This window comes from Rhinolophus sinicus, chromosome 16, assembly GCF_057876585.1.
Source record: "Rhinolophus sinicus isolate RSI-liver-muscle chromosome 16, RSI-T2T, whole genome shotgun sequence".
Taxonomy (NCBI): domain Eukaryota; kingdom Metazoa; phylum Chordata; class Mammalia; order Chiroptera; family Rhinolophidae; genus Rhinolophus; species Rhinolophus sinicus.
Window position 1 is genome coordinate 127,765,537 of NC_142516.1, and position 22,419 is coordinate 127,787,955.

Sequence of the window (22,419 nt, forward strand, 5' to 3'; positions counted from 1 at the left end):
TTAAGAACCATTTTTGGAGTACTATGCTCCTAGTAATGAGAATCTTAAAGAAAGATAAATTCCTTTTCTTTTGGAAGTAATAAAGCCTCTTTATTCAAAATTAACATAATTTCTGATGTTACTCTGCTGAGAAAAGAAGTGCAGGGCATTTTAGTCTATTCTAGCCTTAAGTATCTGCCCTTACCAGCTTTGTAAGAAATGATTTTACACTTTTTTTATTTTCTTAAACCCTAGTGGCTGGTGACATTTAGATATAGACAGGAAAAAAAATTTGCCAGTTGCGCTGAGAAAAAGTATCTGAGGCTTAATACAGTTAATGGTGGTGGTGGTGGTAGAGGAATAAAAAGAAAAATTAGAGAAGACTTCTTTTAAATTCCCGATCTCTGATAAATATCCATGGTATCACTTAAGTACGATGCATCTTACTTTTCCTCGGTAAAATCATGCATTTATATACATATGTATTACTGTGTTTTAATGTGGTATGTGTAGAATGGGGGAGGGGGAGTTTGAGAAGTCTGAAACTACAGAGAAATATATTTTGATGATCATTGTATTTCTGTGAAATATACTTATACCACTTTGGTCCTGATCTTACAGGAAGTCAGAACTTGTCATTCACAAAGCATCACTGGCTGATTCGGGAGAATATATGTGCAAAGTGTTCAGCAAATCAGGAAATGACAGTGCCTCTGCCAATATCACCATTGTGGATTCAAATGGTAAGAGATACCCTACTACATTCCATTTATCAATCTATCAGGCATAATCAAGGCATTGGTAAGACTTACAATAGATTGGTGTGTTAAATCTCATTGTCAACAAATAAGAAAAGATGTATTTTAACTATCTCATGTGCCTTCCATAAAGCTCTTCACTCCAGGACGTAACATAGACCTGAAATATGCATCAATTTTTTAAAAAAGGATTTGAATAAGTTCACGAATGACAGAGACAGGGCAGGTTGCTAAGAGAAGTTATACTTCCCTTTAAGTTAATAGGGAAGGCAGTCACGTCTTTGGCTCTTTCCATAACAGAATGTGTATATATGTATGTATTTATTACACAATACATATACAGAATGTATGTGTTTTGTATATATTTACATACATGTGTATATTATATATGAATGTATATACATTGTGTATGTTTGTAAACAGTCTTGACTCATACTTGGCAAGTTTTATGTTCATATATGTAATTTTAATACATCCGGCTCTAGGTAGTAGAAAGTTAGACCTATCAGCTTTTTTGTAGGCCTAGTTATGCTGAAATAGGCATTTCCTGTGTATAGGCTTCAGCTTCTGCTTTTCTGAGAACAGTGCCCAAGGATGTCTGTTAAACAAGTGAATGACTTGGAGGTAGCGTGTGTCACCTACCCTCTGACAACTTCTCTGAGTTATCTGAGGAAAGTAAAAGCATCACAGCTGGTGGCTGTCTGTTCATGACATCCCAATACTCCACAATTTAATGGAGTCGTCTGTAGAAGCTGATGATGACCTAGCAGTGAGCATCTAAATCTCTTGAAATAATAAAATGCTATTTCAAAACCTTTGTTGCGTCTTTTTCTTTTAAAATATAGCACGTAACTACTGCCTTCACAAGCCTTGTCGTCTATGACAAAACCAAGCCTAATTGCACTGCTCCTAGGTATGAGGTGAGAAAGAGTGTCTACTGAAGAGACCTGATCTCTTAAAGTGATAAAGTAAAAATGCTAGGCCAACAAGGGAAGAATAAAAGTAAGTTTAAGGGGTAACTCCATAGGAGACTGATGTAGTTTGTGTCAGTTGACTTAATAGGATAGGGAAAAGGGATTGAGAGAAAAATAAGGAATAGGCTTGAGAAAATCCAGGTTAATTTCTAGACTTCTCACGACTTTTCAACAAACTACTCTATTACAGTGTAATCAAAGTTCATTATTTGCATTTTAACTACCTTCCTCCACAGAGAGCAAAGGACAACAGTGAAAAGTAGTTTCCATTACTATTTTTAGGAGCTGCATTTATAGTTTAAAATATAAAGGCATTTAAAATTTATATGAGTAAATATAACATCACTTTTTAGTCAGCACAAGTTAAGCAGATTTTTCTAATATTTTGCCCCATGTGCAGTTTTACAGGGTGCTGCTTGAAACACAAACTTATCAATTAATTTCAGTGCTTATTTTTTCCTTTCTATTATACCGTATTCAGTAGCTTGTTCTCAGTTTGTCAGTGGTTTGGTTCGATGTGTCCCCTCATGGTAAATATTACTGAATTACGATTGTGACATTTGGATTAGATTTGTGTAGCTATGCATACTATAAAGTCCCAGGAAAATGAAATTAGAGTAAGTGTCATGGTCTCACTGAATACTTACAGTAGTAGCATTATAGCGATTATTCCATGTTTTCTGATTGACAGGATTATACAGTGAATTATTTACCACTATATTATTCCTGGCAAAAACCCATAGAGTTTTTTTTTTATTAATTTGGGGGCAGCAAAAGTTTGGTAATATGGCTTTTCACATTTCTGTCATAGGAGAAACATCCAAATCATTTTTGCATATTAATTCATTCAAGAATTAGCTTCAAAAAAAAAAAAAAAAAGAATTAGTTTCAAATTTGAATGTATACTTTTGACCAGTTATTGTGTAGAGAGATGGAAGTAGGGATGTTTTTGATAATGAATCTTACTTGATGAAAATAAAGAGAAGTTCAGGAATATTGTAAGAAAGTCATTCTTAAACAACTAACTGAAAAATTCTTTAGGGAGTGGGTTCTTATTAGCTTATTTAAAGCATTTGAAGGAGAATGAAGAATTCAAATTACACTACAAGGTGGTCTTGTTTTTATTTATTTATTTTTAAGATTTTTATTAAAATATAGCTAACATGCAATATTCTATTAGTTTCAGGTATACATCATAGTTATTCAACAGTACCCACATAGAACTATATTTAGTTATTACCATATAATTCATTATATCCCCTATGCTAAAGAAGTGGTCACTATGATAAGTCCAGCAACCATCTGACACCGTACCAAGCTATCACAATATTACTGACTATATTCCCTATGCTGTACATTATATCCCCAAGACTTGTTTTATACCTGGAACTTTGAACCTCTTATTCACCTTTTTTAATTTTTCAATTACAGTTGACATTCAGTATTATTTTATATTACTTTTAGGTGTACAGCATAGTGTTTAAATATTTATATAATTTACAAAGTGATCCCCCTGACTAGTACCCACCTGGCACCATACATAGTTGTTACCATATTATTGATTATATTCCCTATGCTTTACTTTACATCCTCATGACTATTTTTTAGCTACCAATTTGTATTTCTTAATCCCTTCACCTTTTTCACCCTGCTCCCAAGCCCCCTCTCATCTATCACCCTGATAGATCTAGTACCCATTTGACAGTATACATAGTTATTACAATATTATTGACTATATTCCTTATGCTGTACCCTACATCCCCATGACCACTGTGTAACAACCAATTTATACTTCTTGGTTTCTTCCCCTTTTTCACCCATACCCAAACCCACTTCCATCTGACAACCATCAAAATATTCTCTGTATCTATGAGTTTGTTTCTGGGGTTTTTTGTTGTTCTTTAGATTCCACTTATATGTGAAATCATATGACATTTGTCTTTCGCTGTCTGATTTACTACACCTAGCACAATACCCTCTAGTTCCATCAACGTTGTGGCAAATAACAAGATTTCATTCGATTTTATGGTTGAGTAACATTCCATTGTATATATGTACTACCTCTTCTTTATCCATTCAGGGACACACAGGTTGCCTCCACATCATGGCTATTGTAAACAATACTACAATGAACATATGGATGAGCAGGCCACCTCAAAGTAGCATTTTGTATTTCTTCAGATAAATACCCAGAAGTGGGATTGCTAGATCCTTCTTTGTCTCTTGTTATAGCCTTTGTTTTAAAGTCTATTTTGTCTAGTGTAAGTATTGCTACCCCAGCTTGTTTCTTTGTCTGTTTGTTTCCATTTTCGTGAAATATCTTTTTCCATCCCTTTACTTTCAGTTTATGTGTGTGTCTTTCAATCTGAAGTGAGTCTCTTGTAGGCAACATATGCATATGTAAGGGTCTTGTTTTCTTATCCATTCAGCCACCCCATATTTTGATTGGATCATTCAGTGAATTTCATTGAAAGTAATTGTTGATGGGTATGTAGTTATTGCCATTTTATTATTCATATTTTAGGTGTTGTTTTTTTTTCATCTTAAAGAAGTCCTTCTAAGATTCCTTGTAATAATGGTTTGGAGATGATGAACTCCTTTAGCTTTTTCTTGTCTGGGAAGCTCTTTATCTCTCCTTTGATTCTAAATGCTAGCAAAGCTTCAACCCTTGGTTGTAGGTCCTTGCTTTTCATTACTTTGAATATTTCCTGCCAATCCCTTCTGGCCTGCAAAGTTTCTGTTGCAAAATCAGCTGACAATCTTATGAGAACTCCCTTAGGTAACTATCTTCTTTCCCTTGATGCTTTTAAGGTTCTCTCTTTGTCTTTAACCTTTGGCATTTTAATTATGATGTGTCTTAGTGTGGGCCTCTTTCGGTTTATCTTGTTTCAGAATCTCTGCACTTCCTGGGGTTGTATACCTTTCACTTAGGGAAGTTTTCCTTCATTATTTCTTCAAATAGGTTTTCAATTCCTTGCTCTCTCTGGTAGCCCTGTAATACAAATTTACACTTGATGTGTCCCAGAGGCACCTTAAACTCGCCTCGTTTTTTTGGATTCTTTTTTCTTTCTGCTGTTCTGATTGGGTGTTTTCTGCTACCTTATCTTGTAAATTGCTGATTCCATCCTCTGCCTCATCTAATGTGCTGTTGCTTCCCTTCATTTCTGTTATTGTATTCTTTATTTCTGACTGGTTATTTTTTATGTTTTCTATCTCCATTTTTATGTTTCCTGTTTCTTTGTTGAAGTTCTTCCTGAGATCACTGAGCATCCTTATAACCAGTGTTTGGAACTCTGCATCTAGTAAATTTCTTGTTTCCATTTTGTTTAGTTCTTTTTCTAGAGCTTTATTGTATTCTTTTATTTGGGGCATGTTTCTTTGCCTCCCCGTTTTGGCTGCGTCCCTGTGTTTATTTCTGTGTATTATGTAGGGCTACTATGTCTCCCAGTTTTAGTAGAGTGGCCTTATATAGTAGGTGTGCTGTGGGGCTCAGTGCAGTCTTCCTGGTCACCTGAGTCACACAATCTAGATGTGTCCCTTGTCTGGGTTCTGTGTGCCCTCCAATGGTAGTTGAGCCTTGGTTGCTCTCTGCATATCAGTGGGAAGTATTGACCCTTGGGCTCATTGGTTGATAGGACTGGCCATGACTACAGCAGAGGAGTTGTGATGCAGGGGCTGATCCTACAGAGCATGATCTGCCTCAGCAGGGCTCTGGTGCCTGCCCAGTCTGTCCCTGTGTCATCCTTGGAGGTGGCTGGATGATGCTCTAGCTCATTTTGAAGATGGCCACTGGACGAGCCAACCCCAGGGCCACCTGGGAGGGGACCCACTACAGGTCAAGTTCAGCTGTAGCTTGTGCCCAACCCAAGGCCATTTTGGCTGCCTCCCTATGTTTGTTTCTGTGTATTAGGTAGGGCTGCTATGTCTCCTGGTTTTAGTAGAGTGGCCTTATGTAGTAGGTGTGCTGTGGGGCTCAGTGCAGTCTTTCTGGTCACCTGAGTCACACACTCTAGATGTGTCCCTTGTCTGGGTCCCTAGTCTGGGTCCCTTGTCCTTTGTGGCAGAAGCCACAAAGCAATCTTCAGATGGCTGCCACCAGTGCCAAGCTTGGAATTTCCTTGTGAGTCTAAGCCAAGAACCAAGGACAGCTACTTCTAATGCCGGGCTTAGGGCTGCTCAGCCAGAGGTACAGGACATGCTCAAGCCAGATGCTACTTCTCTGGATTCCATGAACCTTTGAGCAACTTTGGGAAAGCATGCAGCCTGAACCAAGGCAGGTGATTTGTATGGAAAAATCCACTGGAAGCAGTTTGGGTGTGCCGGAAAGTTGGGTGAGGCACCATCTCAGGCATGGTCACCAGGGTGTGGCAAAAAATTGGTGTCAGCCAGTTTGATGGAGCCTCAGATATGGCAGCCAGATATGGCATACCCCTCTGCACACGGGAATAGGACACGGCTCAACAAGGAAACAATGGCTTCCACTAGCTCCTCCCTCCAGGAGAAAGCTGCCCCTCCAGCCTGCTTTATGAAGCCAGATAACCCAGTTTCCCTGTACCCTTACATTCCCCATACTTCCCTGTCTCCTCTCAAGCTACTGCCCCAGTGCTGGAGCTCAGCCAGTGATTCCATCAGTGAGTAAGTCTACACACAGTCCCTTTAAGAGGAGAACCTGGGACTCCAGCCCCAATCAGCCACTCAGCCACAATCTCCTCTGGTTTTCACAATCAGAAATTATGGGGACTTATCTTCCTGACATTGTAATCCTGGGCTGGGGAGCCTGGTGTGGTGCTGGGACCCCTTGCTCCTTTGGTGGGTAACTCTGCAGCCGAGATATCCCTTTCAATTTTTAATGGTCACATGCAGGTGTGGGACCAGCCTATTCCACGTCTCTGTCCTTCCTGCCAGTCTCAAGGTGGCTTCTTCTGTATGTCCTTAGTTGTAGGTCTTTGGTCCAGCAAGATTTCAGGTGATTCTCAATGATGGTTTTTTGTTGTTGTTGTTGTTGTTGTTGTTTTGTAGTTTAATTGTAATTTTGATGTGGTCATGAAAGAAGGTAAGCACAGCAGTTACCTACTGTGCCGTCTTGACTGGAACTCCTATTTTCTTCTTAGAACATAAGGAAGAGTTCATCCTTATCCAACCCTCTCACAGTATTTAAAAAGAAATGGAGAGTTAGATTGTTTCCTAAGACAGACGCATTCATCAAAAGATATTAAGAGGAAAAAAGGGACACAAACCCAGGTGGCTTTTATTCCTGGTCCAGTATAGTTCACTCTGTACCTGACTATGTGTTTGCAAGTGTGTAAGGTAGATTCTTTGGTCTGTGAAGAATAAAACCTGAAGGAATGATGTGAGGCAGAAGGAGAGAGTGATTCCATGAAGAAGGACCAGGACTTCCTTGTAACTGGGCCTCAAGGAGATGAAATTGTACCCAAGGCATCTCTAAGAATTTAAGCAATAGGACTCTGTGGCTCTTCTCTGTTTCTACCTTTCTTATGCCTCAGATACGTCTTGACTCTTCTGCTATTTCTTTTGTCTTCCCACCTCTCCTGCTTTCAGCTATGCTTCTTCATAATTTCAAGCTTTGACCTGATTATTATTCCACTTGGTCATATTCTTCTTCATGGCTCTTTTGAAGGCATTCTATCATTTTTAGCTCCTACTATCTGATTGTTTCCTTAGTTCCCAAATTAAATCCCCCATAGCAAGGATCTGATTGGTAGAGCTTATTATACCAGACCACACTAAAAGACCTAGAGAGCTTACAGCTCATCTGCCTTCTGGTAAGGTGCCCACTACAGGCTCCACCTGGAAGAGTAAAGCTGGAAGCAAGGCTGTCTAGAAACGTCTCTCTTTTCAGAGGCTGTGGGCAGGAAGTACTGCTCATCAGAGTCTGTGGCTTGGCAGGCACCATGATTGACAAGGCCAGTGCGCTGTGTGTTTGGGTGACTCTTCTCACTACATCTCAGGGGCTTACAGTTCAACTGAAAGGAAACTATATGCGTATAATCATTATGATCCTTCACCCTTTTCCACTGCTGTCTATGAATTTGCTGTAGTCGGATCAAGGCTGGTTATCAACGAAGTCAGCTTGGGTCCTGAGCTCTGTGGGACTCAGATGCACATCTGAGTGTGTTGTCACACTCAGATGTGTTGTCACATCTCTGTTTCCCTAGGAATCTGGGCAAAGGTTGCACAGAAACACTCTTTCAGAGAGAAAAAGAACACTCTACTGTGGTAATAAACAGCCTCATGGCTAACCCATCGCTTCCTAATGCATAGTTACTATTCACTTGGGCTGAAAGTGGAAATCTCCAGAATTTCTTTTTCTTTGGGGTCCTAGGGGAAAAAAATCAAAGGCTTAAACATAAGAACACATTATGAAAATATTGTGTAGAATACCCCTTGAGGTTTTAATTTATGTTTTCTACAAAATATCAGTCATTTTGTTTGTTTTTGTGTTATCTTAGTCAACTCTCCCGTATTTTTCCAATAAGTACACAACTATGTGTTTCTATGTAGGTCACCTCGATGAAAGATCCTGGTATGTTGTTGTGAGCTAATTTTCCTAATTCCATGCTATGCAAAGGTGCCTTCTTTGTGCCAATATGTTTACAATATATTTTGGTACAAGATTCTAGGAGAGATGGCAGAGGTTAGGGGAAGACATGAGAGGGACACTGTTTTCTTTTTGTTTGTTTTTTTTTTTAGAAAAAAGAATAGTGTAACAAAATGACCTTGCTGTGACTCTATGTTTAATCACACTAAGATAACTGTCTATTAGAATAAAATTACTTTAGGTCATAAAATTATTCCACCCAATATTCAGAACTTCCCGCAATAAAACTCATTTGATAGATCTACTTAGATTAGCAACTAAATATACATGAAATTATTAAAAAAAAAAAAAACACTAAGAAATTCCCCTTGGATCATTTTATGCTTGAGTGAAACAATGATCATATTTCCATTATTTATAAGCATTTATAAAATAATATACACATAACCAATTATTTTGTTAGGCTGTATTTTATAAATTCATATGTTTTCTGCGTTTCCATTGCCTTTTAATCCCTATCTTATTTGGAAAAAAGAATTTGTCATACAGTAGACAGATATAAATGTATGCAAGCTGCTAATTACTTCTGGGATTATGTAAGTCTAACAAAGTCCAGTTGAGTTTTCATATAAAGAAGGATCTCACGGGGAGTTATCATTACATGATGGATTACAAGTGGATTTCTTTTATGAATTTCAATATGGCAGTTTAAAAGACCACATACACTGTGCTTACAAAGCTCACACACTATATGTTTATTTTTATTTATATTTTATTGGCTTGGTTTTTATATAGGAATCCTTAAATTAGCAATTAATTCTTAGCTAAGAAGCCCCATGAAAACTCCTGGGCATAAGGCTATGGAAGAGAATAATAGACATAGCTGGTTTTCAATTAATTAAGTACTGCTCCCTTTTAAAAGATTAATACAGGAGAATATACAACTAATCAATTATATCTTCTACTAGGTTTTCTTTTTTTAATCAGGAGAAAAATTATATGAGCAAGATTCAAGATCCCATAGGAGCAATTGGGCTCATAACAGTAAAATAACTTTCATTTGTGATGAGCAGAAAAATATTATTGCTACAAAATTTGATTAATAAATCAATTGATCCTTTAAAATATCTGCTTATATGGTAACAGACTTAGCCTCTCACCCTCTCCCAAGTTGACAACATTGTTGCAGATGCTGTGACATTGTTGAACAACCCATCCTTATACTGAGAAGCATAGAAAACATGTTTGATAATTTGTGTAGTAGTCTCGGTGTATGGTGCGTTATGTAGGGTTCCCATGAAGGCTAATATAAATGGAATAGAGTTGTCTTTTCATTGCATAGTATCTGTCCTGTCTTTACACCATGTATTAATTTAAAAATGTCCCAGTTGCTTTAAAGTGATACTCATTATGAGCAAGAATTTAGATATTCAAAGATGTTCCTGAAGTCATCTTTACCAATGGTAATAAATAAGTGTGCTCATTTATTATCATTGGTAAAGCTTTAAAGCTTTAAAAAAAATGACTTGATCAATTTTTTTTGTATGCACGATAAAGGACCTGTAAAATTTAGAATAACAGAGTCACATAATTGGATGTTTAAATACATACAGACACATCATATGTATGTTTGTATATATGTATATGTGTTTTGCTGAATAGTTATATTTAGTATATTATGCTCATGGTGAGATCTCAAATAAGTCATACATACAAAATGATGGAAAATTGCTTTCTAGAAGGTGTTATTTTTTTAAACACTGCAACTTTTTCTTGAGACCAGATTCAATTAATTAAAAAACCATTCAAACATTACAAATATACTAATGTTCCTTATGTTTACTTGCCTACTCAGCATAAGTTTCTCAGTTGTGTTCAATTCCTTAATGATTCTAAATCCTCATTATTTTGCACTAATGAAGGGGATGTCCTTTATAAATTAACAAATTTAATATACCAAATTACTGCAGGAAAATATGTTTAAATAAACATAAGGGAGATTGCAGGACTTACTATTTTTTAAATCTATAATTTAAAATAAAATTATTTTCAATCACACAACAAAAGATTATTTCCTAAATCTTCAGATTCTACACAAAACACAAGTAAAAATGCTTGCTGAGTGGTTTTAATAAAAAAGATTAACTGTTCTTATTAGCACGATTCTTTTAATATAGAAGTACGTAACTTCTGAGCTTGTATTTCCCTCAAGGTAATTCAGAAGGTTTTTATTTGGAACTATAATCATTAAAGATATTTTTTAAAGTCTCCAACATAAATATCTAATTATAGGAAGGGAGGTTATTTTAAGTTGTCTCTGTATAGATGCATCTTTATAGTAACCTCCTGTTCTGGTATTTTTATGTAACATTCAATTAAAAAAGGAAATGTTATGGTTAACCTTTCCTCTAATATGAGATCTTTTATGCAGGAGATAGAAGAGCTCTGATTTTTTTTTTCCTTGGAAGGTCACAGTGACCAACCACTTAGTTTGTCAAAAATAAATGTGAAAAGAGTCTTTATTCATGTTGGGATTGGGACCTTTGCCCAATCCTCGTGACTCTGAGTTTACTACTTCAGTCTGGCTGTCACAGCATTGATTGATCCTGAAGGACAGAATGAGGAAGCATCTCTCCGAATGTGAGCACTTGGCTTGGGAATGTGGATCTTCTAGGTGTTCAAAGGAAGGACAAATGCCAAGAATCTTGGGTTAAAAAAGTTTCTCTCAGATTAAATTTTCCCCAATGAAGAATAATTTCATTTCTTGCAGCCCAAATCAAGAGAGCTAATATTGCCATATTACCAACTCAGAATATCCTCTTTAATGCCTGCTGCTTGAGAAAATCCAAAGGTTGTCATATACCCTCACGTACTGATTCCTTTTACTTTGTTCCATTTTTAATGGGGAAGAAACTGTGTAGGCAACTCTGATGGCTTGATAATAATCTCACACCTTGAATGGTTTATCCTCCTCCTAATGCTTGATGAGAGAGGACCTTCCTACTTAATTTACATGAGAAAGACACATTTGGTCTTACTAAAGGTACATTTCTGATCTTCATATATTTGTATTAAACCTCATGCTTATTTTTCAGCATCCCTGCTGAATCTCACGTGCCAGTGTTTTTCCTTCCAATTATGCAACACCTTTTATCCCTTCTGAAGCCTCTGAAGTTGAAGAAATATTGTCACTTAAATTCATTCCTCTTACCTACTAGACCAGTGCTATCATGGAAACCCTAAGGGTCATCTCTATATTTAAAGATGATTACATTGATCATGAACATTTCCACCCCCCAGGATTAACAGGCTATTAATTGAAACATAAAATGATAGTAGTATATATGACCTGCTGAGGATTTTAGTAGGTTCTGGTAACTTTTGTAAAATATATGTATATGTATATATAAAACAACAGATTCAACTTACTTCTTGGCTTGGTTAGTAAATAGTATGAAGTAGAATACTATTAAGTTATTTCACAATAATTATACACACAGTGAAGGTTAAATGGTATTCATCATTGCATTTCTACATCTTTCCAGGCTTAAAAAACTATGCCTTACTGAAAATATTACATCCTAGCAACTGAAACCCTTTTCTGAAGGACTGAATGGATACAGAATTAGTTAGACAATGTAAGCATTCTTTATTCCATCATAAAGGTGGTAAGAACGCAAGTCAAAGTTTGAACAAGACTATCACAATTCCCATGATAATGGTGTGTCCAGAAGGGTGCAGGTTTATTCTTCATTTCCTTGGGATCGCAGCTGTCAGCTTACTCCATGCCCTGCCCTGAGTAGCGATGCAGTGTCGATAATATGAAAAGGCACCCATCTTGATTACCATTGGCAATTGTATAGAGTTCAAAGCCAGAATTTGTTTTTCATCAATCTCAGCTAGAAACATTGCTTGCGCTTATTTTTGAACAGAAATGTAATTCTCCAAAGATCTACAATTTAAAAATTTTGATCACAGCTTTGATCATATAACTTTAATTTTCTTAGTTCTGCTATTTCTACCTTCCTTTCTGTGGTGGAGCCCACAGCCCCTTTGGCGTATTCTCCTTCACTGACCCCAGTGGGGGCAGTGAATTCTTCCTAATTATTCTAGTACAGCTCATCTCTTGGTCTTTGCTCAAGAAAGAAGAACTACTTATCTGGACTTTTTTTTTTGCATTTCTCGCTCTCTGTATGGATAAAGGCTGGGCTTTCAACATCCCTTTGCAATACTTCCTTCCTTTACACTCATTTTTAGGTTGAATGAAGGCAGGCTGTGGAACTGGTTCCTGGCCTGTTTATACATCACAATATCCTATAACGTTTTCTATTTTGCAGAGATCATCACGGGCATGCCAGCCTCAACTGAAACAGCATATGTGTCTTCAGGTAAGGAAAAGAAGCTCGTCAATTTGACTAACCAAGATGACAGACATAACTGCTGGCTGCTCCTACTAATCAGAACCCCTGATGCTTCCACATTTCAGCTGTTCTTGTTTTCTGCCCCAATGTTTTCCTCCAGTTCCTACTGCCTTTTTGGATTTTACTTAAAGGAGTACAATTCTTGATGTATGTCTGAACTTGGGCCTGAGAGGCAAGCATGAGAAAAAGAAATTACGTCTATATACAATTTTGTGACATTAGACCAGTAAAGGAGATTACAAAATTTAGTTTTCAGATTTTTAAAGGTGCTCCTCTTGGCTGCCCGTGCTCTCTTTCATCCATCAGAGTTTATTCCTGGGTAATGTATCAATGTCTGATCTCTGACCTTTGGGCTCATGACGATCAGCTGTGGGTCACTAAACTTAAAAATAAAACATAAACAAAACACTGTTACAGGCCTGACTTTTTAAAATGCCACTTTTTTTTTTGGTTTGTTTGTTTTTGTTTGCTTCTTACTTGCCTATAATATTTGCTGATAGCAATTATAGTCTGAGAAGATATTCACTACTTACAACCCAACTCCATTAATGCATGTATAACCGTAATTCATTGATTTCTCCACTAGCTGTGAATTTAACTAATTTAATCTTTTTTTTTTTTAACTTTTTCTTATCCTCTGCAATTCTGTAGTTAACAGAACCTTAAAATACTTAAACATTAATCTTTAATTGGAAACAAGTTTCTGTAGACCTAGATTCAAAACTCACTTCAAAGGTATAACAGCTTGTTTTTTCCTTGATACTTGACAGTTTACAAAGATTTTTACATCTCATTTGATAACATAAGAGATTTGTAAAACAAGACATTATTTTTCTTCATTTTACAAATGAGAAAACTGAAATATTAGGAATGTTAAGCCATATAGCTCAGCTAGTGCAAGAGCAGATACTTCAAACTCAGTAATCTTTCCATTACCCTGTATTTCAAGTTTTGGATTAACTGATTTTCTTTTTCTTTTTCTTTTTCTTTTTCTTTTTCTTTTTCTTTTTCTTTTTCTTTTTCTTTTTATGACCTGTACCTTGTTGAACCTATAGCAGACCATATAATCTAAAACAGCACACTATAGCTTTCCATTTTGCCTTCAGCAGTTTTTCATCTTCCCTTCAAAGCTATTGTTCAAATCATAAAACTTAATTTGTCTATATCCTAGACTTCTTTGGCCATATTTAGGGCCATATTCATGTGTCATTACTAAGATGTAAGAATGTGCGTTGTAGGGTACAATGATCCTGGAGTCTGAGAGAATCTTAACTTTTCTGTATGAGAGAGAAAGAAAGAAACAGAGAGAGAGAGAGAGAGAGAGAGAGACAGAGAGACAGAGAGACAGAGAGAGACAGAGAGAGAGACAGAGAGAGACAGAGACAGAGAGACAGAGAAAGAGAGAGACAGAGACAGACAGACAGAGAGACAGAGAGAGAGGGGAAGGAGGGAGAGAGAGAAAGGAGGGAGGGAGGGAGGGAGAGAGAGATAAAAAGAAAACCAAGACCAAAAAAGTATTGAGTTATCTGAATTGCTTCACCTTTCGTTCAGGCATTTAATGTAGGTAGTTCATTATTAAACTCCAGTAGATGATGTTACAAACCTGAGCTTTTAAATTTATGTGATGCTTGTGTTGGGAATTTGGATTGTAACTATTATCTTCTGATATATGACTTGAATCTTTATAACTTTCTGGCTGCTGAATTTCAATCTTTCTTTGATATTAAGTTGTTCTTATTTCTTACTAATAAAAACCCTTAGGCCCCATGCTTTTTTTGTGCATGAGTTATGTTTCATGCTCTGTCTGTACTTAAATACTGGTTTCCTTCCATTATCCTTGCTACCTAAGAGAATCTTGCCACTGTACATACCCAATGATTGTATTATGTATTTATTTAGCATGTTTCATTCGATCCGAATGTAATTGCTGTAGTAGATTGTGCATGGACTTTATTTAGCACCGTGTTTGGTAAGATGTTTATGCAGACCAAGTTGCCTGAAAATATTCTCATTCTCTATTTTTTTTTCTTTGCACATGAAAGTTGACTTGTATTCTTTGAATGTGGGGATCATTCTTTGTAGTTTTATGTTCCTTAGAATCAAAACCACACCTACCATAAGAGAAGGAATTATCTGTCTCACCTGTAGTGTGGATATATTCAGAGTAGTATTTCTAGGAAGTGCATACAACAGTTGGTATGTGGGATATCTTGGCAGATGGACTGACTCCATTTTCATCTCTTTCAAAAGTCTTTGAGTCTAGACTACAGAAATATTGCTTTGTGGTCTTTGTATAGTGCACATATCTTCCTTTGACTTTGAAATGCTTCAGCTTTTCTGTTGCACCGTATTCTGGTCCTCTTTTTCTAGATGATACTCAAGCCTGGCCAATTTCTAGTTTAAGAATACAAGTGGCATGACTCAATAAAGCCTCATTCCACTTTTATGTTTTATAGAGTCTCCCATTAGAATATCAGTAACAACCGAAGGAGCAAATACTTCTTCATGTAAGTATTTTTAAATATTCTCTTCACAAGCTTTTAACCCCAAACAATATCCACTTCCTAAGATCATGTTCTCGTGTATCCTCTGCACTTATTGAGGGGCAGGGTATCAGGTTTGGGAGCAGGATGGTATTTGCTGTTTGGACTAGAAATAGCCCACTGCTCTGCTTGGAGTCAACTAGGTGCCCCCTCCCCCTATGATACATATAGATATTAAAAGATATCTGACGTAGTAGTTTTAGGAAATTGTAGTGTCTTTGAATGCTAGAAAATAACTGCATAGCCTCTGAGACCTGTTCTGGGTGAGCAGTAGAGAACATTGTGGGTTTTGTTTGTATTTTTTTTTCTTTTTTTTTTGTTTTGTTTTTTTTAAGTGTGTCATGATGCCTTCAGCCACTGCCTGAGGCGTGGTACCCAGCTATCTGGGGCCTCTATTCCAAAGCTCCTCAGTTCTCCTATAAAGTCAGCTGTGATGGAGTAAGGAAACTATATGTAGATGCCCTTAATTCACATTTGATACCAAGTGACTAATTATGAAAATGTTTGAAAGCAAGTCCCTAGGCAAGATCTCAGAGTAGTTTTCATCTGTTTAATGTTAAATATGCTTTGTGCTTATGGAGTTATACAACTGTTAGATTGATTGGTGCTTTGTGCTATGTCAGGGGAGCTTAAGGCATTAGCAAGGACTAGTAAAAATAGTTATGATACTTATAAATTGTGAATCACATAGAATTAAATTTTGATACCCAACAGGGGAATTTATCAGACCTTGAAAATAAAATTTATAATGACAGTCTTTGCCTTATTTTAACTCTGTATTTAAAGCTAGTCCTCGATGTGTAAGCTCTTCAATAAATAGATGTTCCCAGGTATTCAATTCCAACCTGGAGAATGTGTTTAAGGAACAATTTCATTTGCCTATCAGCGTGGTAGAAAACCTTTGAAAAGAAGGTCTGTACTTTTGGCAACTTCAGTTGTTTTGTCACTCTGTTTAAATAGATCCCATTTGACCTAAAGCCTTTCCTTTAGGGTTGGTGGTACCAGAACTGTAATGATATGATGTAAACATATTTTTTATTGCATGAAGTATGATAGTTTGGCTACATTTTAGCTAGATCAAGCATCATTTAACTTGAATAATGACAAAAGTCTAGTAAGATCAAACAGGAAATGAAATCCTAAGAAGGACTAAATTGGCTTCCTCTGTTTTCTAAAGACACTCATTACATACTCCAAAATGATAATCCCTTCTGGGGGATTCAGGATATTTGCTATTTAATTCTACTTATAAAAATATTATTATAATTATATAGATTTTAGCTAACTTGCATTAAGGAATCATGTTGAGCTTTGTTTTATATTTTTTAGTGTTTATTATATAAAAGCAAATACTTTTCTTTTTGAAAATAAATTTTTATTTTTGGCATTTTGTCTGGGAATAATTTTTCCCCTGCCTGATTCATTGAATAAAGTTATTGAAACTCTTGTAATTGGAACCCTTCATGCTATCATCAATGGGTGCTTCTTAAGCGTAGCTGAGTAAGTTTGGAAGAGAAGAAATGTTTCTTTTGGTTTTCCAGAGCCTTAAGGAACTGAAATGAATCTCTCAGTTCACATTTCTATGCATTGCAATACTGTCTAGAGGAAAACAATTTTGAAATCTGACTCTGATCTCTAACTCTCAGCAGAATTAGTTCCTGATATATAGTAAAAGTTTAAGACTAAGAATGAAGACTTTATGTACCATTACATTAAAATATTTCAATGTGCCATTTTCATGCATCACTCCCCATTTATGGTAGGCTGTCAGTAAATATTGTTGAATTGATTAAAGAATACATTTTTTAAAATCTTATGAAAGCCATGCTTTATTGTTTGAAAATCGAAACCAGTAGTGGCAGAATCCTAAGTCCAGTCTTGGTTAAAACAGTGAAAGCAGCCTGAGTCACTCAGCTCATTTAAAGGCAGCATCACACAGCACTCTGCATTGCAGGAGTGCTGTGACAGAAACACATCTCTATTCAGTAAAGGTTGAAGGTGGAACTTGAAGAATCAGCACTAGCAATAAGCTGGACTTAAACATTCAAAAATATAAAAGAGTCAAAGGCCTTGGAAGAGTTTACGTAGGTCAGAAATAATCAGCCCTGAAGAACAGGGTCTTTTTTTTTTTTCCATTTAATATCAGCCTGAAAGGAGGCACTGGTAATTCCCTGTGTGTGAAAGGCGAATTATGCTATTATAATGTCATCATGTCTGTGTGGGCTACATTCTTTGAACTATTGACATTGATGTTTTCTAAAGTAAATTGTGAAAGGCCGTTCTGAAGTAGTATGGATTCAGCAAACCTGTTATGTATTATAACGATTTGGGGTGCTTTTTGGGTCAGTGTAAAAAAAAAAAAAAAAAAGCGCTGCAGCTTTGTTCCTTTTCAACTCCTTAGGTACAAATGTGCACATCCTTACAGGGAAACACCCCCTTCCTGCCAGCCCTGTTTTGAGAGCCTCTCACTGCTGGGTGAATCTTGAGAGGGTTCAGCAGTGGTAGTTTGTATCCTGGGGCCTTGTTCGCTGCCTTGCCTGTGATGCCAGGTGTTTTCTCTGCCAACATCCTGTTTCTCCCCAAAGACTTCTCTGACCCCCTCAGCGTCAAACTTCTGCTTTTCTCTTTTGTAACTCACTTTGGACTTGAAAAAGCAAAAAGAAGAAAATAAAAATTGCTCACCCCTGAGACCTACCTAACAGAAATAATATTGCCAATATTTAGTGTATTTTCTTCTAATCAGTGTTTTTCATTAAGGATTTTTACTTATTCATCCTCCCTCTTATCTACTTAATGCATCATAAGCATTTCCCCCATGTAATTAAGTATTTATCAGAAATTTAAAAAAAAATTTAATTTTCTTTTTGAAATCACGGTAACAATAAAATCATTCTTGACTGGAGGGCTTTAAGGGATATACTTTTCATGTGCAAACACTTTATCATTTTTGCCCGCTTTATATTATTTTTCCTAGCATTTCATAAATATTGATAGAATATCAAAGTTAGTAATCCCTGTATGAGGCAAATTTTAGCTACTTCTTTTTTGTAATTAGGAACTTGCATTGTGCATTCACTAATTTTAGAATTGTTAATTATAATTTTTTAAAAAGTTTCTTATAATAATCTCCTGATAAAGATCAACATTATTTTCCTTCGTTTTATTTTATTTGTAAATCGGGTATCTGTGATTTAAAACGTATAAATAATTTGCTAAATGAGTATCCTGTTACACACAAATGACAGGTTTTAGAAGGAGAACTTGAACCTTACGAAACACTAAGTGGGGCTATCTTGTTCCTGCTTTATATAAAATCAGCAAAAAAGCAAATAGATTATTTAGAACAAACCTTAATGACTTCTGTGAAATGCCAGCTGCCGATGACCCCATTTTGAAGATAATTTTGTCAAATTCTAGAAAAAATACAATTGTTATACCACCACTTTACTGAATTAAGCACCATCCAGTCCAATTTAATATGTGAATGAAGAAGACAAAAAAGAAAAGCCAAATCAATAGAAATAGGAAAGAAAATAAAGATAAGTTTCTGAAAAACAGTCTTAAGTAGTAATATGTTTCAAATAATAATAATAATAATAATAGCAAACATTTACTGAAGGCTTACTGTGTGCCAGGTACTATGCTGGTGATTTACATGAATGATGGCTCATAGTTCTTACAAAACATTATTCCATTTTTCAGATGATGACCCTGATGTATCTTGTCTAAAGTCATACTTTAGCAGGATGCAACCCTAGTCAGTACTCTCACCTGCTATGATCCATGAGGTTTAGTTGCCTCAAAGAAAAAGCCTTTAATATTAAAAAGAATGAGATTCTGTGAATAGACCGAAAAATAGCCTTTAATACCAAGTGGAATGGGAGTATGTGTTGTATATTAAGGTAAACGCATTGCGTGGAACCACCTGAGCCCATGTAATCTTTATGCTACACATCAAAGCATGACAGGTGGTGAGGTAAAGTGGAAAGAACGCGGACTTTGGATGGACTCATGTTCCTAAGTCTAAATAGTGGTGCTGTTAATTACGGTGTAATCTTAGGCAAGTTATTTGACCTCCCTGAGACACAGATTCTGTCTGTATAATCTTGTTCATCTCAAACCTATATGGGTAAGCCTAACATGGGAAAATGAATGTGACTTATTTAGGACAACCTTGCTTTTAGATGGTCTCCCCTAAGTATGGAAGAGAGTGAATACCTGAAAAAAGTGATGTGTCACTGAAGAGAGAATGGAAATCAGGGAAGTCCTTGTATCTTATTTGAACAATGTAAGACAGCATCCTTACTGTTGGAGGAGGAAGACAGTCAATGATTTTTAGTCTAAATGATGCTGCTGGAAAGAAAGTTCTATGCCAAGAAATCACTGTGTCGTTTCAAAATATTATATATCCTCAGCTAGGGCTGCATTTTGAAGGAACTTATCCAGAAAGTCCTCTTTGGAATCTCTGAATGAAATGAACAATTCAATCTTTAATTTGGCACCTAAAAGAGCTAGCTGAAGGGGAAAAAATATGCCTTTTGTCTGCAGAGACATTTCTGTTATAATGGAATACAGCATTTTCACTTGGGAATAGCACAGTGATATGTATTGATTAGATGGGAGGGGGTTTGCTGGCCCATTGGTGAGATTTAGAGCTACGGTTCTTACATTCCACCCTCAGCTATAACTGACTTACCTGCTTTAATGGTAGAGAAACTGCCCAGACCTTTGCTTAATGATTCTCAGCTGGGAAAAAAAAATGACTTTTCAATTCCAGATCTTTATTTGTGGCAAAATATGAACCCTGTCCTGTCACTATTGGAGAGCTACTTCTAATTGAATGCAAATTGTTTCCAGATTTCTATAAACATGGCATTTTCAAGTGTGTGGTGGCTCTGTCTGCTATAGACAAACAAATAACTACATCCTATAGCAATAAAAGAATAATTTGGAAAGGAAATTATGCAACTGGTATTACTTCCTTCTTTCTGATTGCCTAGAGTTAGTTACAGATATTTAGGACAATATCATGACTTGGAACAAGAGTAGGCGCTTGTATATCACAGCCATTCAGATGTTCGGGTAAGTTATTGCCTCCATGTTCAGTTCATTCATTTTGTAAGTGAATATGTCTTTTTTTTTTTTTCCTTATGGTACTACCTGCAAGTGTAATATAATTCTTAAGTTCTACCTTTGCCCTTTCTAAAGTCATTCACTGTCTCTCATTGCATTTCATTGCTGGACAAGATAATCTCAAAACTCTTGATCAAGCTTACAACTAAATCATAGTTTTTGTATATAGTTGGAATTAACATTCTACAAAATTATTCTTTTGAACTATACAACTATATGTGTGTGCCATGTGTATATAAGTGACTAGTATTTGTATCATACTGTATTTTATTAGGCATATTATCACTTACTGAGTCATTTATTCACATAATAACTCTGTGACCTAGATTTCATTCCCTTTGTTAGGTTTATGACTGGAGGCTCAGAAATTCAAAAACTAAATAGGTGTTAGAGCAGAAACTTAAATCTGAATCTCTGATTTCAAATTTTATGGTCTTTTGTCACAAAGTCTTGTGAGCTCCATACGAGGAGGCCTTCTTTACAAAAATGAAGAAAAGGCATCAAAACGGAGTTTTTATAAAGACTCCAAAAATATAATCACATTTATTCCAGTTATCTCAAAGCAACTTTACTGAAATATTACACTCTCCACAATCTACAGTGTAATAAAATGGACAGGAGAGCCCTTAGTTAATGACAATACAATTTAAGGGTTTAATGCTATAAAAGGAGGCAGAAACGTTGACTGGTTTTATTACTTTGAGAATGATATGATCTATTGTAAAACATGCTATTTATGGAGATGGAAATCATCATAGAGCCATCGTATTAGTGGGAATCTGATCTTCATCAAACAGGCAAATCTTCCTCAGTGGTAGTTTGTTTTGGTTTATAATTCATTGCCAGGCTAACTACTGTTTAACTTATTGTATAATATTATAAATCCTAGAAATTATTTGTATGATGGCTAAATTTGTTAGTAGAAAATTGTCAGACCTGGAGCAATTATTTCTCTGTATTTTATTATTTTGGGGGCTTTTTACTGGACTAGTCTCTTGAACATTAAAAAAAAAAAATGTGTCTTCCATCTTTTTGTATATCAGCTGGGAGAAGGAAGGACATTTTTATTTTTTGTCTTTTTTTTAAGAGAAGCATTAAACTATAGTGTTATTAATTATTGCAGACAGAATAGTTAAACAGATTATATATAAAAGATTAAAAAAAATTTTAATGGTGAAACGGAGGCAAGAGAATGGAGACAAAGAGGTATATATCAAGAAAACATCTAGGAGAATAGAGCTACCAAGATTTTGATAAATTTACTTATGCTGAACTTGGTGGCTTTCTTAATTCTTCATGTTTTCAACTTATCTAGGAATCTGAGAAGTAAGAAGATAGGAATAGAGGTCTTTAAATTGAAAGACCCTGGATGCTATAAGAAACAGCTCCCCCACAAAAAAATAAAAATATAAATAAAAATAAAAAAATAAAAATTTAAAAAAAAGGAATAAGATAGAGGAAAGAGTGAGAAACAACATGATAAAGTAGCAAAATAAGAAATATGGATGGTGATTTAGTTAGACTTTCTCAATCACAAGTGATAACAATTCAACTCCAAGAGTTTAAATATAAAGGGAGTATATGGCTTACATAACTGGTCCAATTTGATCCAGAGGCTCAAATGATATAATAGGATGGTTTCTTAGTCTTCATGCTTTGCTCCTCTTCATATGTTAGTTTCATTCTTAGTGGGTTTTCTCTGCCTGACAGGGAGATAGCTGCTGGTATCTCTAAGCTTGAATCCCCTCTGCTCATAATCTAAAAAAAATAAAATAAAATAAAGAGACAGTCGACTCCCTTATTAAAACAGCAAATTTTAAGGAAGAATTTGATTGGCTTTGCTTGCATCATATGCCTACCCCTAAGATAATTACTGTATCCAGGGAGATTAATGACTGATTGGGCAGGGGCTGGGTCAGATGTCTTCTGCTGTGTGTGTTTGGGTTAGTGAGGCAGATGGGCTCAGCCCCATGGGAACTGCATGGTATAGGTTCATTACAGAGAGCAGGGTTCTGTACCTAAAGGAGGGGAAAGAAGCTAGACAGGCAAAAC

General features: G+C 36.0%; 1 protein-coding gene across 9 annotated transcripts in view; it reads left to right on the forward strand.

Annotated features, from left to right (window-relative positions):
- The window catches only part of NRG1 (neuregulin 1), a 981,041-nt gene that overhangs the window by 825,087 nt on the left and 133,535 nt on the right, over positions 1-22,419 (forward strand). For 5 of the 9 annotated variants that reach the window (XM_074329683.2, XM_074329684.2, XM_074329678.2 and 2 more), the window contains exons 3-5: positions 601-722; positions 12,608-12,658; positions 15,148-15,198. In XM_074329683.2, coding sequence (XP_074185784.2) covers positions 601-722; positions 12,608-12,658; positions 15,148-15,198 — 224 coding nt within the window. The remainder of the gene's footprint in view (positions 1-600; positions 723-12,607; positions 12,659-15,147; positions 15,199-22,419) is intronic. The other 4 variants (XM_074329686.2, XM_074329680.2, XM_088793498.1 and 1 more) reach the window with 3 other exon arrangements.